Source organism: Aphidius gifuensis, linkage group LG6, assembly GCF_014905175.1.
Source record: "Aphidius gifuensis isolate YNYX2018 linkage group LG6, ASM1490517v1, whole genome shotgun sequence".
In the NCBI taxonomy this organism is placed as follows: Eukaryota; Metazoa; Arthropoda; class Insecta; order Hymenoptera; family Braconidae; genus Aphidius; species Aphidius gifuensis.
The window spans coordinates 1,233-21,254 of NC_057793.1; the positions used below are offsets into that span (position 1 = coordinate 1,233).

A 20,022-nucleotide genomic window follows, 5' to 3' on the forward strand; every position below is an offset into this window, starting at 1 on the left:
ATAGATGTAGCTGAAAGATGTAGCTTGTAGCCATGTAGCTGATGAAAAGATGTAGCAGATGTAGCTTACAGATGTAGCCGGCGATGTAATTTTGAGTCAGATGTCAAAACTTAGCAATAAAATTTGAATCTTCATTAGCCGACAGCACAAAAAATTTTATTGCATTTTTGATCGACTCCCAAAACTTACCACACAGATTCCTATAATACCAACTGATGGTAATGCAGATTCCTACATTACCGACCGCGATGCAATTTTCGTGAGACGTTCAAAACTTCAATAAAAATTTTTGACCCTTCATTACCGACACAAAAAATTTTATTGCATTTTTGATCGACTCCCGAAAGTTACCGACACAGTTCCTATATTACCAACTGATGATAATGTAGATACCTACTTTACCGACTGCGATGTAAGTTTCACGAGCTGTTCAAAACTTCAATAAAAATTTTTGACATTGTTACCGACATCAACAACATAAAAATCATATATACTATATACTCAATGATAACTGTACTAATAAATTTTATCTTCAAATAACTATATGATTGTTTCAATACATTTGTGAACAAACAACAAAATAAAATAACTTACGAAAATATAGTCTTCGAGATAGAAACATGCTAGCTCAACACCGATAAAGAAAGTATATTATATTACACATTGTCTTAAGTATAAAAAAAAATATATATAAACTATCTACTAAAAAATATTACAAGTCCCAGCCTGTATGAACCAAGTATCAGTATGTTAAAAAATAAACCACGCAAGCAGCCAAGTATTTATAAGCTATAAAGAATTTTTTTCTCTATCTATATATAGCACCTACCTTCCAAAATTTTGTCCAAGTCCATAAACCCATGTAAATACAAAGTATGTCTAAAAATGATCCCCGTCAAAAAATAAGTACTTGTAAGCAAAAAAAAAAATATTTTTTCCCTCTATATATAGCACCTACCTTCCAAATTTTTGCCTAAGTCCAAATTCCCATTTATAAAGAGAATATTGAATGCCGGAATTAGCTGCTGTTGTTGTTGCATTTAGAATCATTGATTTTATTTATTTGAATTTATTTTGAGAATTTCAAATTCCGGAATTGACTGCTCTTACGGATATACTTGAAACTATTTATATTTTGAATTTATTTTTCAAGATCTCTACTTTTTTTATGTCAATGATAAGTTACCGACCGAGCACAGATTTTTTCAGCGCTTTGCGCCGGGTATTGGTTTATTAATACCCTTAGACGCCCACAGCCCCAACCAACCAACCACACGGGGCTGCAGGCGTCGACCACTCGATGACTGAAGTATACCACAGTAAGCCAATCAAATTAAACTACTCTAAACAACAAACTATATATAAAAAACTCTACTTTGCTTACGTGTACACAACTAAAGGATACAAGATAGCATTTGGCCTAAATACTATGTTGTATACTTCAGTCACGTCACTGTGGTATACGGGGGGATCCCCCGTTAGTGATGACATTTTGGTCCTTATATATTAAACGTCATGCAACTTGACAACTTGTGAGAAAAGTACAATTTTATGAATCCCAATAACCCGCTTAATATTAATCCTAAAAATACCTATCAAACATCATTAACTTTCTTTTTTTAATCCGCATCCAATCATTATCGCTATTATTTATTTATTCCATTTTTTAATTAATGTAAAATAACTTGTAATATCAAACATCATCCTAGCCATACAGTATACCCATACATGATTTTCAAATTCTCATAGCTTCCTCAATATCCATCCTAAAATTATGATTCAAACGGCATTAAATTCTCCATTAAATTACGCAAATTATCATCACAATAGATTTTTTTATAAACAATTAATTAATTTACTAAAAACAATTCAATTATACATTATTTTCTTGCCACGAGACCTTGTCCGTAAGGTGCTGCCTCAACGGCAAATCCAAAAACCAAAAATATTCAAAATCCGAAAATTGACATATACATTTTGTTAAATAATTCAACTCCCCATAATTTCCTCATATAAATAAATCAATTCTAAACATTGTTATTTAAAAAGATTTTTAATTAAACTATTCCTTCATTTATTAATTAATTAAATAAAAATTATTAACAAGATTGTTGTCTACCAAGGCCGTTAGGTGGACAGCCGACCCCGTGAAAAACACCAAATAATAACAATAGTACAAGAGATTGTTGTCCACCAAAGCCGTTAGATGGACAGTTGACCCCGTGAAAAACACCAAATAATAACAACAGTACAAGAATCTGTCAAATTTTTTAACAACAAATCAATTTCATGGGTTATGCCTTGAATTTTTTTAAGCAACTGCAATTATTAAATAATTCATAAATAAACAATCAATTAGCACACAGCTTGTGTCAAGTATTACAAAATACATAATTATTCTTTTTTTTCACGTTCTTGTTGTTTAATAAAAAGTATAATAAATATATTAAATAAAGTTTGAGCATAAAGTTTAAAACAGGTAGATATATCAATTATTATTAATAAAAAATTATTATTAAGCAATTATTTACATGGATATACTGTATTTATCCTAGTCATCATTGCAACAGCTCAAGTTGCATGCGTGTGTGTGTGTGTGTGTGTTTTTTTATTAAACGTCATCTAGCTCAAAAAAATAAACATTAAACAATTTTGTCTAAATAAATTCAATAATATTAAATAATAATAATTGTTATTGTTAATTATACAGATATTGAAAGAATGAACAACTCTTTGGATCCACGACGTCCTGATAAAGTGACAAGATACAGGCCATCAGTTGCTGCTGCTGCTGCAGTTGAAAGTAGTCAAGCCCAACCTGGTGATGACTTGACACCAGATTATATGAATATATTGGGTATGATATTCAGCATGTGTGGATTAATGATGAGACTCAAATGGTGTGCCTGGGTTGCACTATATTGTTCATGTATTAGTTTTGCCAATTCAAGAAAAACTGATGATACTAAACAAATTCTAAGTAGTTTTATGCTATCAATATCAGCTGTTGTCATGTCATATTTACAAAATCCACAACCAATGACTCCACCTTGGGCATCAGTGCTTCAATAAAATAAATCAACATTATAAAATATTATTTTGTTACATACACAAAACAATTAATAAATGAAAATATATAATTAATCAAGTGTTCCTTGTAGTTATTATTCTTTTTTTTTCATTTATTCATTCATTGATCTATTATTTACAATTTTAGGCATCAGGCACAAGGAATATTTATAGATTTATTATAGTTATCATTGTCATTTTCTACTTATATATCAAAAATTAATATTACTTTATTATTATATAATTAATTTATTAATTTCTTTTTTTTTTTTTTTCTTTCTTCATTTAATATTAATATTATATATTATTTACAAAAATATTAGCAGTTATTTTGACAAAGAGGCTCAGTAACTATTTTTGTTTTTTCCTTTCTATATAATGTTTTTAAACATCATTTACAAAATAATTATTTTTCAACTACATATATATATATACAATTACTTTTTTGCTCTCTTGTTTTTTTGCATACATTATGAACAACATTGGTGTTTTTTTTTTTTTTTTTTCTTTCGTTCTATTTCTTTTGCTTATAAAATACTGTTGGCTGCTGGTGCACTTGGAGTACTCAAATATACATAGGTACAGATTACAGACACATTTACATACAAAACATGTACATCAGGCCATTTTAAATTTATTCAATATCTCCAACATATGATCAGGTCTATGATCTTGAATCATTGCAGGACTAATTAATACCTCATCAAAATCACAGGGACCAGCCCACAATGCCAAATACAATGGTGGTGGTGTTGTTTTTGTCATTTTTTGTTTTTTTCTAAAAAATCAAATAAATAAATTGATTAAATTGATTAAATTAAAATATTAAAAAAAGAAAAAAAAAAAATAGGTCAACTTACTCGTCATCTTCATCTTGATCATTTGGATATTTTCTAACAACATGAATTATTTTACCTGGTGGATATAATGGTAAATGACGTGGTTTTATAATAACAGTATCAATTGGTACTAATAATCTTGCTTGATTTTTATTTTTATGATATTCAACAATACATCCACCATTTTCAAGTTTAGTTATAGCTGTTGGTTTTGAATTACAACCACAACACATAACTGAACATATTGTTTTCCATTTTGGATCAGCACTTTGTCTCAGTGCATTCATAACATCAGCACGTAAACATTCCATTTGTCGTAAACCCATACGTGGTACAAAATCTTTACCAAGAATTGTTGATATTATAAATTTTTGTGTATATATTTGTGCTGGCATACTTAATAAACCACCAGGTGGTGCATATGAATAACATATTAAATTTGGATAATCTTGACGTAATAATATTGCCAATATTGATGCTGTACCAGCACCCAATGAATGACCAACAAGTGTTAAACCAAATGTATTTGTTTGTCGTGTTAAATCTTTATTAAATGCTTTTGATAGCACACAATTATCAATTAAATTATTTTTTATATATTCAGCAGCTTGTAACATCATTTTATGTGCTAACCAATCATCTTTTTTTTCTAATAATGGTAAAACAACTGGTTCACCATCAAGATCAGTTATAATATCAACCATTGACATTGTACCACGTATACTAATGACTATTTGTTTTTTAATATAATCCAATGCAACAAAAAATGGTGTTTTACCAATACCAACACTAAATTCTCTATGTACAATAACAATATTACCAAGTTGTACCATTTTATGAAATACAGAATATTCACAATCACAAATATCACCATCATCATCATAATCAAAATTATCATCATTTGAATCATTGTCATTGTCATTGTCATTAATATTCATATTATTATTGTTGTTGTTGTTGTTGGTGTTGTTGTATTTGTTATTAGTTTTTTTATTATTATTCATTAAACAACAGCATTTTGTTCCAATTTTACATGGTTGTAATATATGATCATCAAGAAGAGGTGAACCACCATAAGCAGCAAGTGCAAAATGCATATAATGAATGACATTTTTTAAATGTCTTGTATCATCATTATTAGTCAATGATAAAAATTTTGTCATTGGTGTTATTGGTACACCAGATAAAAATTCAAATACATCATTATCTTGTTGTTGTACTATTAATTTTCTTTCAATCATTTGAAATTCACGAAGTAATACCAATCCTGCAACTACATCTGATGGCACAACATCAAGATGAAGAAATATATCATTTAATAAATGTGATATATCAGTAAATGAGTCCTGTAAAAATAAATAAATAAATAATATAATAATAATAATTATTATTATTATTATTATTTAATAAATATTTAATTAATATTTTACCCTCTCTGTTTTACATTCACCAAAACAACAAAATAATAATGAACATCTTTGAGTCCATCTATCATGATAGGCTTTTTTTACTTTTCTATATTTTTTGATAAAAAAAAAAAAACAATTTATTAATTATTTAATTAATATAATGATAAAATAAATATAATTAAATTTACCCATGTCTCCAATCTCGATCAGTTAATTGTGAATTTATTTCAAAATCTTTTTTATACTTGGTTGATTCAACCCATGTTTTTCCAGCTGGATCATAAATACACCAAATAATCATCAACACAACAAATACAATTACACCATTGCATAAAACAAAACCAGACATTGATTTTTTCATTGAATAATTTATTGGACAAGTATCATAATAAGATAAAATCCATATTAGTCCAGCACACAAACAGCCAATTTCTATCAGCATTAAAACTAAAAAATATAAAATATACTTGTAATATAATATATAATAGATATACCTAATATAATATAATATTTAAAAACTTACATAATTTTATGTACAAGAGAAATTTTATTGGTGATCGTGCAGTAGTGTCCAAAATACTTCCTCGAGTTGCCAAAATACATATTGCAAATTCAATGATAAATGATATTATAAAAAGGCCAAGATATACAAGCACATATTTCCATAGTAAAATTTCACAAAAGATACTTTTATCCCAATTGACAATTCCTAAAAACAATCCAAGTCCCACTGCCCTAAAAACATGGAGACAAAAAAATTAATCATTATTATTTAGGTAATAATAATAAATTGGTCAAGTGCATTGACTCATGACTCATGACTCAACATGACATTATATTTTACTTGTGTTGTCTACATATACATAATTATAATAATAATAATCATTGTCATTGTCATAAAGAGATGCCTAAATGAAAAATTTTCATTTTTTTTTTTTTTGAATAATATTTATTAAACCATTTGACAATAAAAATGAAATAAATAAACTATAACACTGGACATGCGTATAAACAAAAATACAATAATAAATAAATAAATACCAACAAAAACATGTATTTACAATACAATGGTAGTGGTAGTGGTGGCAGCGGCAACAATGACAATAATCATCATCATGTCAATTTAATAGTATTTAAAAAATATTAATATTCAAGAAAATGTTGTATTAAAGATGAAAATTTTGTAAACTTACTGAATTAAATGTCCTAGAGCAAGTTGTAAACAAGGAACAAGAAGATCGTCACTTCCAATTTGCCAACGTCGGCCAAATGCAACGAGACTTGGCATTTCTCAAGTAAAAATAAACAAAAATAAATAAAAAAAATAAAAAAAAGCCACACATTCACATTGATAAAATATTCTTGATACACATACACACACACACAGGAATAAATATGTATGTACACTGCAAAATAACCACTCTCGTCACTCGTCAGTCGTCACACACACACACACACACACACACATAAAAATCGAAGCAGTAGAGGGGATACATGTAGAGGATAACGTTTAAATGCATATTACTATATATTTTTAGCAATAATTTTCAAATATATATAAATATTAAAATAATAATAATAATAATAAAAGAGTAAAAAAAATGGCTTCATTATTATAGTTTATACTTCATAATCATCAACAATACAACCGACAGACAAACATGATACACTGTGACACACACAATATAATATAAATAAATATTTGTTGCTAAGGAAATATTTATATGTAGGTACAATACACATTACACACTACTGCAGTCATGGTAATGTGTCATCATTGATAATTTTTTTAAAAATACCCATGACTGTATATATTAAATATTTAAATATAAATATAAAAACGTGTCTCGATATAATGGTTTGTCCGTTTGTATCATTGTACATATGTTGATTGATTGGAATGCACAATACATACATAAATATACACAGAAACGTTGTACTATTTATTTATTAAAATATCACATAAAAAATACTGTATGCAGTTTATTTAGTTGATGCTATGTGCATGTATATTTTATGATGATCAACAATGATCAAATGGCATAGAGTAGAGTACAAAGACTGGGCTAAACCAAAAATTCCAAAAATAGTAAATACCGAAATGTCAAAATGCGCGTGTGTGTGTGTGTAACTGGATGACGCAGGATTAAGTCACTTTTTAAAAATTATATAAATATAAAATAAACATAAAAATATAAAAGTAGAAAATCAAAAAAAAAAAAAGAAATAAAATATTCAACTATTTTTTTATAATAATTATACAAATATCATACTTGAATGTAAATACTCATCGGTCATAACTCATAAGTAATGATTTTAGAGGTCATGAGTCAGAGTACCACGCAAAGTACATTGCTCGCACTGATAATATAATAATGATTTTATTAAACACAAATATATCTATTTTATGTGTATTATTTATTATTACTTATTATTTTTTTAATTTGCACAATTTATTGACAGTATGGTAATTTAAATCTAAACTGTATTATTAAATGTATTGTTTTATTTATTATTTCGACTACATTTATCAATCTCAATAAATTATTATATTACAATTTAATTTTTTATTATTTAACAAAATAATAGTGACAAAAGATTCAATTATCCATAAAATGTAAAATACTATAGGCCTGTGGGTAATAATTAATAATCAATTATAAATGTATAACGATAATGTTAATGATATTTACAATATTGGTTTTTTTTAACTTGTCATTTAAAAAACTTGGCACACTACGAGAGAAGAATAATATGATATAAAAAATTCGTATTGATATATTATGATGGATCAAGAGCAGAGTTATTAATTATTATCATCATCATCATCATCATCAGCCTACGTATATATTACCTATATAATAAGAACACAAAAATACAGAGACTAAGGCCTCGATTATTTTAAAAATTTAAATGAATCTTGGTCCCATGGCCAAAAAAAATGTCATGTTAAAATTAAATCTATTATTATTATTATTATCATTATTTATACACTACTTTCACCCCGACCGACCAGCGTTATTGGGTAAACGTATTTTTTTCTTTTGGCATTAAAAAATGGTGATGTATGTTGAGTATTTGGTGTTGATGATAAACCATAAAGAAGTGGTAATGATGTATTACCACTATTATTATTATTATTATTATTGTTGGTATTATTAACAATATTAATATTTGTTGTATTAAAACGTTTTTTCCATTCAGCACCAAGATCAATTGCTGGTGCCATAATACTTTTACATTCTGATGATGTTCTTACACTTGGAAGCACTGAATCATTAATATTGGTATTATTATTTTTATTATTTTTACATTGACTCAAATTAGATGATTGTGGTTGTATCATTGGTAGAGATAAAGATGACGATGATGAAGATGATGATGATGATGATGATGATGACAATGTAACTTTTTTATTAATATTTTGGTCAATACTGTTTAATGTATTTGTATGATTTTCATAAAGAAAATCAATTTCAACATTATGTGATGATGAATGTGCTATACTAATTGAATTGTCTGATAAATCATCTTGACAACATGCTGCTCTACATATATGTTGTTGCTCTCTAAAAAAAGATGAAAAAAAAATATTCTATTATAATAATTAAATATGAAAAAAAAAAAAAAACAAAAAAATAAAATAAAAACCTTCTAGTCATTGCAGAATCTCTTCTACGAGGTACTGGAGGTGGATTAATACCATCAACATAATTTAACATTGGAATATCATAACTTGTCTCACTATTAGCTGCACTACTTGAATTACTACCAACACCACCACCACCATCACCACTGGTACCACGAGAATTATCATCTTTTAAGCCATAATTTTCAACAGAAAGCATTGCAAAATGTAAATTACTCTTTAAATCATCAGCAGCTGTTGATAAATTACCAGGTATTTTTGGTGTTCGTCTTATTGGTCTTATTTGTGGTATTGGTGATGATGGATTACTGATTGATGCTTCTGACATTGTTTCTGGTGTTGCTAAAGGTGCTATTCTTTGTGTATACTCCCAATTTAATGGATGATTAAATCTTGTTTTTTAAAAAAAAAAAAGAAATCACAATTTAATTAATTTTAAAAAACATCAACAAGTTTGTTTTATATTTATATAATATAAAAATAATAAAAGACATATAATGATTGTTAATGATAATTAATAATTATTGTGAAATATAAAGATGAAAAAAATCATCAGAATTATTTAAAAAAAAAAAATATATATATATATGTATATATCAAATATATCAAATACCGAATGCCAAATCAAGAATTATTATAAATTTCATATCATGTGCAATTATTATTATTATTATTATTATTATTATTTGTATTATTATTTGTATTTCTTACAATTTATTTTCATCTTGTTTTGGTGTTATCAATTCACTTGCTATATTATTCATATACCATCCATATGAATCAATGCTCAATTCACGTAATCCACATTGTGATGGTAAATCAGTTGGACTTTGTAATGATGTAAATGATGTCTCAAGACATAAACGATGAGGTGGTGTAGCTACTGTAAGTTGTGAACGTGATTTAATTGACGGTGATAATAATGTTTCAAGTTCTGGTATCTCAAGATTATCATGAACTTCTGATGCTTCAACTGATGAATAATGACCAGATGTTAAACGTTGTGGCTTTGTTGGACCAAGTGTTGTTACAACCTGATGATGATTATGCATCATGGTTCATTCCAATTTAATAATCTTACTTTTCATTTATTTTAATTTTCATTAATAATTGAATAATAATAATAATTTATATATATATGCATCATCAGTGCATGTAAATTATCAACACACACTTTTATTATACAAGTAGCTGAGGCATTCGATTTTTTAAATTCTACATTTATTTTACATAAAAAATAAATATATATATTTTTTTTACAACTCTCATGCATATTATAATTTCATTTTAAATTATTTAATTATTTACTCAATATAAATTGTAATTTTTTTTTTTTTTTTTTCAAATAATTTACTGATGCAATGATAATAACAACAACATGCAAATGATAATGGTAATTGTATATTACTAAATTATAAATTATACAGATGAAATAAATTATTTTCATCATGTTTTTTCAAGTCTTGACTATAATGATTTTCAATGACAATTGATAATAATAATTTTAAATGACTTTATACATTGATTTGAAATATATATATATATGTAATATAAATATACCTGGTTAGGTGGCAAGTTGAGGGTGGTGTGGTGGCATAAATGTCAGCATTACGATCATCAATCAGTGAACAACAAGATAGCTGCTGCTGTTGGTTTTGATGATGGTTGGATGATGATGATGATGATGATGATACTGCATTTTGATGATAATTTGTAGTACAATAATTATTATCCAGCTCATCAGTAGTTATCATGTTAATATTTGCTGACTGTATCTCCGACAATAGATCTCGGCAAGTTGATACCTAATCCACACCACACACCCTCAGCCACTTAATAACTCAATTGATGTTTTTTTTTTTTTTTTTTTTATAATTATAATTTATTATTATTATTATTAAATAAAATGATTGGAAAAAACATAAAAATAATCACAAAAATTCAGTTTATGTATACATAATAGCTAAGAAAAAGTAATTATTCAATTATCATGAATATATTTTTTTTCATATAAATTTTCAGTCGTCATTATTATTATTATTATTATTATTATACCCCATTATATATTTTAAATTACCCAGAGTAACCAAAAAAACTCATTTACAAGCACTCACTCGCTCACTCACTGGGTATTTATTGCCATGTATTAATTAATTTAATAAGCAACTTATTTTCTAGCCACTAATTGATGCACAGTACTATACTATATTTATTCAAGTAAGCTGTAAAATAAAACTAAATACATATAATAATAAAATAATAATAAATTAGATTAAATTAAAAAACAAATGACGTCGTGCAATTACTACTATAATAATAAAATTAAAATTAATATATAATAAATTTGTATATATAAATAAAAAACATTTAAAAAAAAAAAATTTAAAACATGATAATAATAATATCACATGGTATCGTTGAAACAACAAAATATCATTACATATCAATTTATTCAACTTGCAAAAGTAACAAAAAATAACAAATACATATTATTATTATTATTATTATTATTAACATAATAAAACAATAATAATTTTTATAATAACGCAGCTTCAATATCAAGAAGCTCAATAAATATTATTATTATTACTATTATTAATTAAAAAAGAAAATTATTAATAATATTAATAATAACAACAACAAACAAACAAACAACCAACTAATTGAAATTTTTATAAAACTAATTAAAAAAAATCTATTAAAGAGAGATAATTATTTTTTAAATATCATGTATTTCAGCATCAATGATTATTGAAGTTGAACTTGAATCGATTAAATTAATTGAATCATTTGAACAATTAATTGTTTCAATATCCCTATTATTATTATTATTAAATAATGATGCTTGTTGAATTGTTACAAGATTATTGGCATTTAATATGTCATGTTGTATTGACATGTCTGTTGTTTCTTCAAGTGGCTCGTAAAAATCAGCTCTCACCATTGAATTGTTGTTATTATTATTATTGATATTATTGATATTATTATTTTGATTGATTGATAATTTATAATAATTTGATTCTACTCGATGATGGCTTACCTTGTTGAGTGCTTTTAGCATATTGTCTGGCATATGATCCTGTATCATAGCTGGACTTATTAATACTTCATCAAAATCACTGGGATCAGCCCACAATGCTTGATAAACTGGTTTATTTTTTCTTAAAATTTTTCTAAAAAGCAAAAAAATAAAAAATATAAATATTAATAATTAATAATGCATGATTTTCAAAACTACCCTTACTTACCTCCACCGAGACTCATATTTTTTCCTACAATAGAGAGAGAGAGAGAGAGAGAAAAAAAAATAAAACTTTTTTTTAATAACAATAATAATGTAGCTTTTTAATAAATTAAAAAAAACCACTTACTCTCCCTTGTTTGGATGATGACGAACAATATGAATAATTTTACCAGGTGGATAAAGTGGTGTATGTAATGTAAGTGCAATATTTGAATCACTTGGTACAATAGCAAGTGCTCGTGCTTGATCTTTATCACGTTGATATTCAGTAATACAACCACCAGCTTCAAGATTAATTGCTGATGTTGGTGTTGATACACAACCACAACACATTATTGAACATGCAATTGTTTTCCATTTTGGATCAACACTACGTTTTATTGCATTTATTAAATCAGCACGTAAACTTTCCATTTGTCGTAAACCAATACGTGGAACAATATCTTTACCAACAACAACTGACGTTATAAATTCTTGTGTATATATTTGTGCTGGCATACTCAATAAACCACCAGGTGGTCCATATGAAAAACATGTTAAATTTGGATAATCTTGACGTAATAATATTGCCAATATTGATGCTGTACCAGCACCCAATGAATGACCAACAAGTGTTAAACCAAATGTATTTGTTTGTCGTGTTATATTTTTATTAAATGCTTTATTTATAATATCTTCTTGTGTTAATTTAATACGTATATATTCAGCAGCTTGTACCATACCTTTATGACCAAGCCAATCATCTTTTGTTGGTGTCATTGGTAATACTTCAGCTTCGGCATTTAAATCAGTCAATACATCCTTCATACCCAATGTACCACGTATACTTATTACTATTTTTTTATGTGAATAATCAATTGCAACAAAAAATGGTGTTTCACCAATATCAACATGAAATGTTGCATATATTAATTCAATTTCACCAATTTTTGATATTATTTTTCTCAATGCAGCATAATTACATTTACAACAATTATCCTCAACAATAACAGCATCATAATCATTTTCATTATTGTCATTGTCATTATTATTATTATTATTATTTTTACATGGTAAACAACAAGAACAACAACAGCAACAACAACGTAATCTATATAATAAAATTAAATAATTAAAAAAAATTTGATTATTATCTAAAAAATAAAAAAATATGTAGGTATACCTTGAAGTCAATTGACACAATCCAGTTGAATGATTTAAAAGAAATAATGGCCATCCATATGCAGCAAGTGCAAAATGCATGTAATGTATTGTATCTTGAAAATGTCCAAGATCACCATCTTCAGTTAATGATAAAAATTTTGTTCTTGGTGTTATTGGTACACCAGATAAAAATTCATATGTATCATTTTTTCGTTGTTTAACAATTAATTCTCTTTCAACTTTTTGAAATTTTCTAAGTAAAACTAATCCCGCAACAACATCTGATGGTACAACATCCAAATCACGAAAAAAATCACTCAATAATCTAGCAATATCAGCAAATGAATTCTGTTTGAATAAATAAATAAAAATATTATCAACTAATTAATTAATTAATTAATTAATTTTAAGGAATGATTGAAAAAAAAAATTACTCTATTTCTGTCTGAATTTCCGATGCAACAAAATAACATTCTACATCTATTGTCCCAGCTATCCTGATATGCTCTTATCACTTTGCTGAAAATTTTTAATTCAAATAAAATATAGGTATACCTATAATATGTTAAATAAATTACCGTTGTCTCCAATTTCTATTTCTACTTCCACTTCGTTTATAATGCATTCTACCACCACCTCGTGATTCTGCCTCTCTCATGCTGCGTTGATATTTTTTCATTTTAACCCATGATCTTCCAGCTGCATCATATGTACACCAAACTGTCACCATTATAGATCCAACAATACACCAATTACATATTATCAAACCTATATATGAATAAATAAATGTAATTTTATTATCAATAAATTAATTAATTAATTAATGATTAATAAGTATACGAGATAATTTATTACCAAGAAAAACATCTTTTTTTGTCTGATCAATTGAACAATTTTTATAAAAATGAACAAGCCATGTAACACCAGCACATAACCATCCAATTTCAATCAGCATAAAAACTAAAATCAATCAAATTTCAATATACAGTATATATTAAATAAAAAAATCATTGATTAAATGTATGTATTTACTATATACCTATATAATATATATATTTATTGAAGAAAAGGGTAAATATAAATACATAATAAACAAAGAAAAACAGGATCAAAAGTAGGTCAAATCTGGTGGTGATATTATAAAATGTCAAGCAATAATGTAGATATAAAAATAAATGATATAGTGAATATATATAATTTAAAATTATATTTTAGTCCTTGAATTATTGATCATCAAGTGTATTGTAAATAAAAAAAAACTTACACAATTTTATGTACAACAAATGTTGCATAGATGACCGTGCAACTGTGTCGAGAATACTGCCTCGTGTTGCCAAAATACATATTGCAAATTCAATTGCAATTGAGGCTGAAAAAATACCAAGATATCCAAGCATATACTCCCAAAGCAAAAGCTCACAAGTTTCATTACTTTTGTTCCACTCGACAATGCCTAAAAACACTCCAAGTCCAATAGCCCTGCAGACAAAAAAATATTTTAAATTACATATATATGTATATAGATACGTGCAACAAGGATAATAAGTAATTATTAATTTTTGTAGAAAAAAAAAAATTGCAACATTGTTTTTGTTGATACATAAAACATCATATCAAGCATATCACTACTTTTATCGATTATTATTTGCAAGTATAGTATTATTATGTTGTATTGGAATTGTATTAAATATTTTTCATGATATATTGCATCAAATAATGCGTGAGAGTGCGTACGTAGATGTGTGATTTTTTTTCTTTCTTTCTGAAGCCGTAAAACACCCTTGAAAATATATATTTTGCTGTGGATATATAATATATAGGTATAATGGAGTAAGTATACATGGCCCATCGGTTTTAAATTTTCTTGAGCTACTACATGACGGCAGAATATCAAATGAACCAAATGTTGAATGTTTTAAAAGTTGGAAAAATATTTTACATGTATTAAAATAATAATATAAATAATATGTATAATTACTATAGCGTTGTATTATTATATTTTTAACTTTTGTAAATATACATATCTGGACTTTTATTACGCTTCAAATAATTCCAGTTGGGTAGGTTTAATCGAGGGGTTGAAAAGCGATACGATAAGGAAACAAAAATGATCCCTTATAAATACGCATACGCATGTATTTTGTATATACATGCGAATATATATATAAGAAAAAATAAAAATATAGGTATATATATGTGCTGTTGACAGGCTAGCTGGCAAGGCGTAAATTTAATGCGGCCTGTGATGTATCGATTGCTATATAGCTACGGCGAGCTGTATATATATGTGCAGCATTATAATATATGTATAAAAGCTGCGGAAAAATATAAATAAATAATATATATATATATACCTATATAGTAATATTATATTATAAATTGTATTTTATTTATTGCACTCATTGCTTTTATTATTATTTTTTTTTTTCATGTGCCAGTAACATAAACTGCATTTAGTTAGTGCATTTAGATATACCTATAAATTTTGATTATACATAAATACATATCACATAGCATGAGTTTAGTTTTTTTTTTTCTTTTTCTTTTGAAAAATAGTAGTAGAGTAAATATTAAAACTATATAATAACTTGTGTAATCTAATTAGATATATGTTATTATCCAGTTGCAACTTTTTACTTGAAAATCAGAGATAATAATAATAATTCTATTTATTTACATTATATTTCATTTCGGTTAAAGTAATGATATGTATAATAATAATTTAAAACTCACTCAATTAAATGTCCACATAAAAGTTGTACACCCGGTATAACAAAATCATCACTACCAATTTTCCATCGTCTACCAAATGCAATTAAACTTGGCATTTTTTAGTTTTTACATAATTAAATATTTATATTACCTATTTATTGTATTGTACAAACTTGAACTGACTGTGTAAAAAAAACTTGAAAAAACTATATTGTTGTGTTGTTGTTGTGTCGTATTGCCGGCTGACAGAAAACACATACACTCACACAACCACGATTAACTTGTATAATAATAATAATAGTAATGTATGTGTGTAATATGTATAGCACTATTATCTGTATTATTATTTGGCATGGTTGATGGTAAAATTTATAATTATCATATTTTGTCACTCTTATTCATATACCATTATACCATATACATGAATGTATAATAGATACATAATACGACTAATTTGATAAACAATAAAAATGAATGACATTTAAAAATATATTATAATTTATAATACAATGTAGCCACTATAATATGATACACGTGGTTCAACATGAATCATGCGATAATTGATGATGCATCCAGTCTAGGCTATTGTCATGTTACTCGGTCCATCTGTATGTATATAATGTATATGCAAGCAATTAAATTCAATTTACTTTTTATCATGATTTTATTTTTTTTTCTAAAATAATAGCTGCTGGTCATTGATTTCAAAATATACGCGATGATTGAGCAAATTAATAATGCATAAAATAACTTGCTCAAGGTGCAGTTGAAATTTGAATAACTTAATTAATCAATGAACCTTGATAGTTGATACGAATATATTTACAATTTTTTTTTTTTTTTTTTTCTTTTTTCAATAAATAAAACAGTTATTGCTGTATAGTATTATCAACATATATTCGCGTCTGGTAGATTGCGATAGTCGATTTTGTTTTTGTTTTTTTTTTTTTTCTCTTTTTCTTTTTCTGTAGCCAGACGATTTCGATGATTGTCATTGATCCTTTTGACCCAAACTTAATCTTTCTATCTCTCTCTCTCTCTCTGTTTTTTTTTTTTTCTTTTGCCCACATGTACATAATACTTATAGGATGGATATCAAAATTAAAAAAAAAAAAAAAAAAAAAAATTGAAAATATATACATATAAATAAATAAATAAAATAAATAAAATAACGAACTCACCAAGCTATATGTAAAATCATGAGAAATGCTCCTGGAACAACTAAATCGTCGCTTCCAACACTCCAACGTCGTCGAAATACAACAATACCCGGCATTTTATATATTAATCAATTAATTTATTAATAAAAGTTTAATATTTTTTTATTATATAATATTTGAGTTAATTTTTTTTTTTGTGGCTTCTTTGGATGAACAAGTTTATTGTGAAACCACATCAATGTATAATAAATATGTGTATTTTTAATCTGCAGCTGTAATCTTAACAGTGGTAGTAATAGTAAGAGTAATAGTAATAGTAATAGTATTAATAGTAGTAATAATAACAACAACAGCATTGTATTACTAAAATCAAATTAAATCCATTGTGTTTAAATTATTTGATATTATACATATACACACTTGCACTGCTAGCATTATCACCACCACCATCATCATCATCATCATCATCATCATCGCACTTTAATACCATTTTTCAATATCAATTCATTCATCATCATTATCATGATTTTATTCAATTTTCAACTTTTTTTTTTTCTTGCCATTATCACACACGTATACACCAACGACTTATTCTCGTAAAAGAAAATAATAATAACAACAAAACACTTTGAATCAAGTTATATTATTGTTTTTGTTGTGGTCAAAATTATTATTGTACAGAAAATAATATAATAAATATAATAAATAATTTAAAAAAAGACAAGAATCCTCGTACAAACTAATTTGCCAAATCACCTTTACTACACAGTCTATCTATGTAAAGCACTGTCAAACACTGTGATTCGGTGAAGCATCAAGCTTCATATATTCATATAGGTATGATAACATAATGCGGCGTGTGGGCTTTGCTTCTTTTTTTTTTTTTTTTTTGCAATTTGCAGTGCTGCGGCATTGGCGTCCCGACGCAATTGACGGCGCCTGCGTCTCGTATCATAACAAAAATATATTATTATTATTATTATTATTATTTAACATGTAAAATGTTTATGAAATTTCATAATAATACAACTAAAAAAAAAAAAAAAAAGCAATATATTTTTTTTTCTTGATTTTAATTAAATTTTAAAACAAAAATATGATACATTTTTAATTCTGGAAATGAGAGACAATCAGTCAGTTTCTTGCTTCATGATAATTCACTCGATACCAATCGACAGTCTCTTTAATAGCATCATTAAAATTTGTAAATTTAAAATCAGGCAAATAACTACGTAATTTTAAATTACTTGCTGTTTTTTTGTATTGGCCATCAGCAGCATTAACATCAAATATAATATTACCTTTGAAATCAAATGCATTTGCAATTGATTGAGCTACTTGAGCAATAGTCACTTCTTGACTTTCATCAACTGTAAATTTTAATTTTTTTAAATAAATAAATTAAAAATAAAATAAATTAAATTGAATAATAATTATAATTACCAGATAAAATTATTGGCTCGACTGAATTATATTCACGCAACACCCATATAAATAATTTAGCCAAATCTAAACTATATATAAATTGTCTCAATGGTTTACCACTTCCCAAAACTGTAAATATTTTGTCCTCACTATTATCTAAAATGATAATAAATAAATAAATAAATAAATTAATTAATTGATTAAATATGTAGGTAAATTATTAATATACCTTGTTGTTGTTGTTGCATTAAATCATAAAGCTTTCTCATTAATCCAGGTATAACATGACTAGATTTTTCATTAAAATTATCATATGGACCAAAAACATTGCAGGGAATGACACTTGTATAAATTCTTGAATGTTGCTCAAAATATCCACGATTTGATACATCAATAAGTCTTTTTGCATAACTATAACCATAGTTTGATGAATGTGGTGGTCCATTGTGAATCTATATTATTATTATTATTATTATTATAAAAATTAAATGATATTAAATTATATAATTTTACCATTGTTTCGTCAATTGGATATGTTGTTTTATCAGGAAAAATACAAGTTGATAGACATGATATAACTTTAACAACATTATTCTCATGTGCAGTTTGCAAAACATTATCATTCATATGAATATTTTTTCTCTGTAAATAATATATTTAATTAAATTATTTTAGGTATTTACATTTTTAATGAGGCACATGTACTTAAATATGTATGATGATTTTAAACTTACTAAAAAGTCAAGATTATGTGCCATATTATGATAAAGTCCACCAACCATTGCAGCTAAATGAATAACGTGAGTTGGTTTGTATTTTTTAAATAATTCTTGAGTACTTTCTTTATTACTATATTATTATCATTAAATGAATAATTAACAAAATTTTATTTCAATACCTATAGATAAATAAATTAAATGAATAAATTAAATAAATTAATTACGTTAAATCTGCATCCTTGGAACCAACAAATATCCATTTTTCATCTGATCTTGAATCATTGTTTATGGTTTTTTCAATGGCTTTACCAACCAATCCAGTACCACCAGTAACCAGTATTATTTTATTTTCCATAACTCAAAATTATATCCTATAGGTATAATATGTACCAGCTGTATGTATGTATATCCTATTTATTTTTTAATAACAAAAACAATTTCATGTAATATTTACTATTTAGTATTTACAACAAGGTTATGTACACGTACACAAACGATGGTCGATGATGATGATGATAATGATAATAATATCAATAATAACAATAATAATATGGGTCTTGACTCTTGAATATATAGGTATAACAACAAAATTAACAACAAAAACATTGATTTTTTTTTACTGTTATAAATAAAACATGTTGTGGTGGTAATTT

At 26.1% G+C, this 20,022-nt stretch overlaps 4 protein-coding genes across 10 annotated transcripts; 1 reads left to right on the forward strand and 3 right to left on the reverse strand.

Moving 5' to 3' along the window:
• Positions 1 to 2,169: 2,169 nt before the first annotated feature.
• LOC122858543 (PAT complex subunit Asterix) lies at positions 2,170 to 3,144 on the forward strand. Its single transcript, XM_044161454.1, has 2 exons — positions 2,170 to 2,479; positions 2,711 to 3,144. The coding sequence occupies exon 2, from the start codon at positions 2,722 to 2,724 to the stop codon at positions 3,070 to 3,072; it is 351 nt and encodes a 116-aa protein (XP_044017389.1). The 5' UTR covers positions 2,170 to 2,479; positions 2,711 to 2,721; the 3' UTR covers positions 3,073 to 3,144.
• A 437-nt stretch (positions 3,145 to 3,581) lies between these two features.
• Positions 3,582 to 7,586, reverse strand: LOC122858545 (diacylglycerol lipase-alpha-like). The gene is made up of 6 exons (XM_044161462.1): positions 6,511 to 7,586; positions 5,841 to 6,052; positions 5,506 to 5,764; positions 5,339 to 5,423; positions 3,930 to 5,254; positions 3,582 to 3,847 (listed from the first exon to the last, which is right to left on the reverse strand). The coding sequence occupies exons 1-6, from the start codon at positions 6,603 to 6,605 to the stop codon at positions 3,688 to 3,690; spliced, it is 2,136 nt and encodes a 711-aa protein (XP_044017397.1). The 5' UTR covers positions 6,606 to 7,586; the 3' UTR covers positions 3,582 to 3,687.
• LOC122858544 (diacylglycerol lipase-alpha) lies at positions 7,370 to 17,683 on the reverse strand. 6 transcript variants are annotated; one of them, XM_044161455.1, is made up of 12 exons: positions 17,247 to 17,683; positions 14,618 to 14,832; positions 14,209 to 14,313; positions 13,932 to 14,121; positions 13,788 to 13,872; positions 13,373 to 13,701; positions 12,338 to 13,300; positions 12,215 to 12,238; positions 12,007 to 12,139; positions 9,678 to 10,000; positions 8,969 to 9,358; positions 7,370 to 8,886 (listed from the first exon to the last, which is right to left on the reverse strand). In XM_044161455.1, exons 1-12 carry the CDS (start codon positions 17,339 to 17,341, stop codon positions 8,304 to 8,306), a joined length of 3,435 nt encoding a protein of 1,144 aa, XP_044017390.1. In that variant the 5' UTR covers positions 17,342 to 17,683; the 3' UTR covers positions 7,370 to 8,303. The 6 variants fall into 6 exon arrangements, with proteins under 6 accessions (XP_044017390.1, XP_044017392.1, XP_044017391.1 ...); XM_044161457.1 differs by lacking the exon at positions 9,678 to 10,000 and adding an exon at positions 10,527 to 10,771; XM_044161456.1 differs by lacking the exon at positions 17,247 to 17,683 and adding an exon at positions 16,087 to 16,395.
• Positions 17,684 to 17,751: 68 nt separating this feature from the next.
• Positions 17,752 to 19,898, reverse strand: LOC122858546 (probable GDP-L-fucose synthase). Of its 2 annotated transcripts, none has more exons than XM_044161464.1 (7): positions 19,859 to 19,898; positions 19,594 to 19,779; positions 19,385 to 19,499; positions 19,164 to 19,292; positions 18,880 to 19,102; positions 18,669 to 18,806; positions 17,752 to 18,595 (listed from the first exon to the last, which is right to left on the reverse strand). In XM_044161464.1, exons 2-7 carry the CDS (start codon positions 19,722 to 19,724, stop codon positions 18,360 to 18,362), a joined length of 972 nt encoding a protein of 323 aa, XP_044017399.1. In that variant the 5' UTR covers positions 19,725 to 19,779; positions 19,859 to 19,898; the 3' UTR covers positions 17,752 to 18,359. The 2 variants fall into 2 exon arrangements, with proteins under 2 accessions (XP_044017399.1, XP_044017398.1); XM_044161463.1 differs by lacking the exon at positions 19,859 to 19,898 and having other exon boundaries at positions 17,752 to 18,164; positions 18,329 to 18,595; positions 19,594 to 19,852.
• Positions 19,899 to 20,022: the final 124 nt, after the last annotated feature.

Excerpts from the sequence above, each read along its gene's own strand:
- LOC122858544 (XM_044161455.1), bottom strand. The coding sequence starts at position 17,341 with ATGCCGGGTATTGTTGTATTTCGACGACGTTGGAGTGTTGGAAGCGAC. Across the intron at positions 12,140-12,214 it reads AAATATGAGTCTCGGTGGAG|AAAAATTTTAAGAAAAAATA; the intron begins GTAAGTAAGGGT and ends TTTGCTTTTTAG. Across the intron at positions 9,359-9,677 it reads AAACAAGATGAAAATAAATT|ATTTAATCATCCATTAAATT; the intron begins GTAAGAAATACA and ends TTAAAAAACAAG.
- LOC122858543 (XM_044161454.1), top strand. The coding sequence starts at position 2,722 with ATGAACAACTCTTTGGATCCACGACGTCCTGATAAAGTGACAAGATAC.
- LOC122858546 (XM_044161464.1), bottom strand. The coding sequence starts at position 19,724 with ATGGAAAATAAAATAATACTGGTTACTGGTGGTACTGGATTGGTTGGT. Across the intron at positions 19,293-19,384 it reads CACATAATCTTGACTTTTTA|AGAAAAAATATTCATATGAA; the intron begins GTAAGTTTAAAA and ends TATTATTTACAG. Across the intron at positions 18,596-18,668 it reads CGAGCCAATAATTTTATCTG|TTGATGAAAGTCAAGAAGTG; the intron begins GTAATTATAATT and ends TAAAATTTACAG.
- LOC122858545 (XM_044161462.1), bottom strand. The coding sequence starts at position 6,605 with ATGCCAAGTCTCGTTGCATTTGGCCGACGTTGGCAAATTGGAAGTGAC. Across the intron at positions 6,053-6,510 it reads GCTCTAGGACATTTAATTCA|GGCAGTGGGACTTGGATTGT; the intron begins GTAAGTTTACAA and ends CCATGTTTTTAG. Across the intron at positions 5,765-5,840 it reads TCTCTTGTACATAAAATTAT|TTTTAATGCTGATAGAAATT; the intron begins GTAAGTTTTTAA and ends TATATTTTTTAG.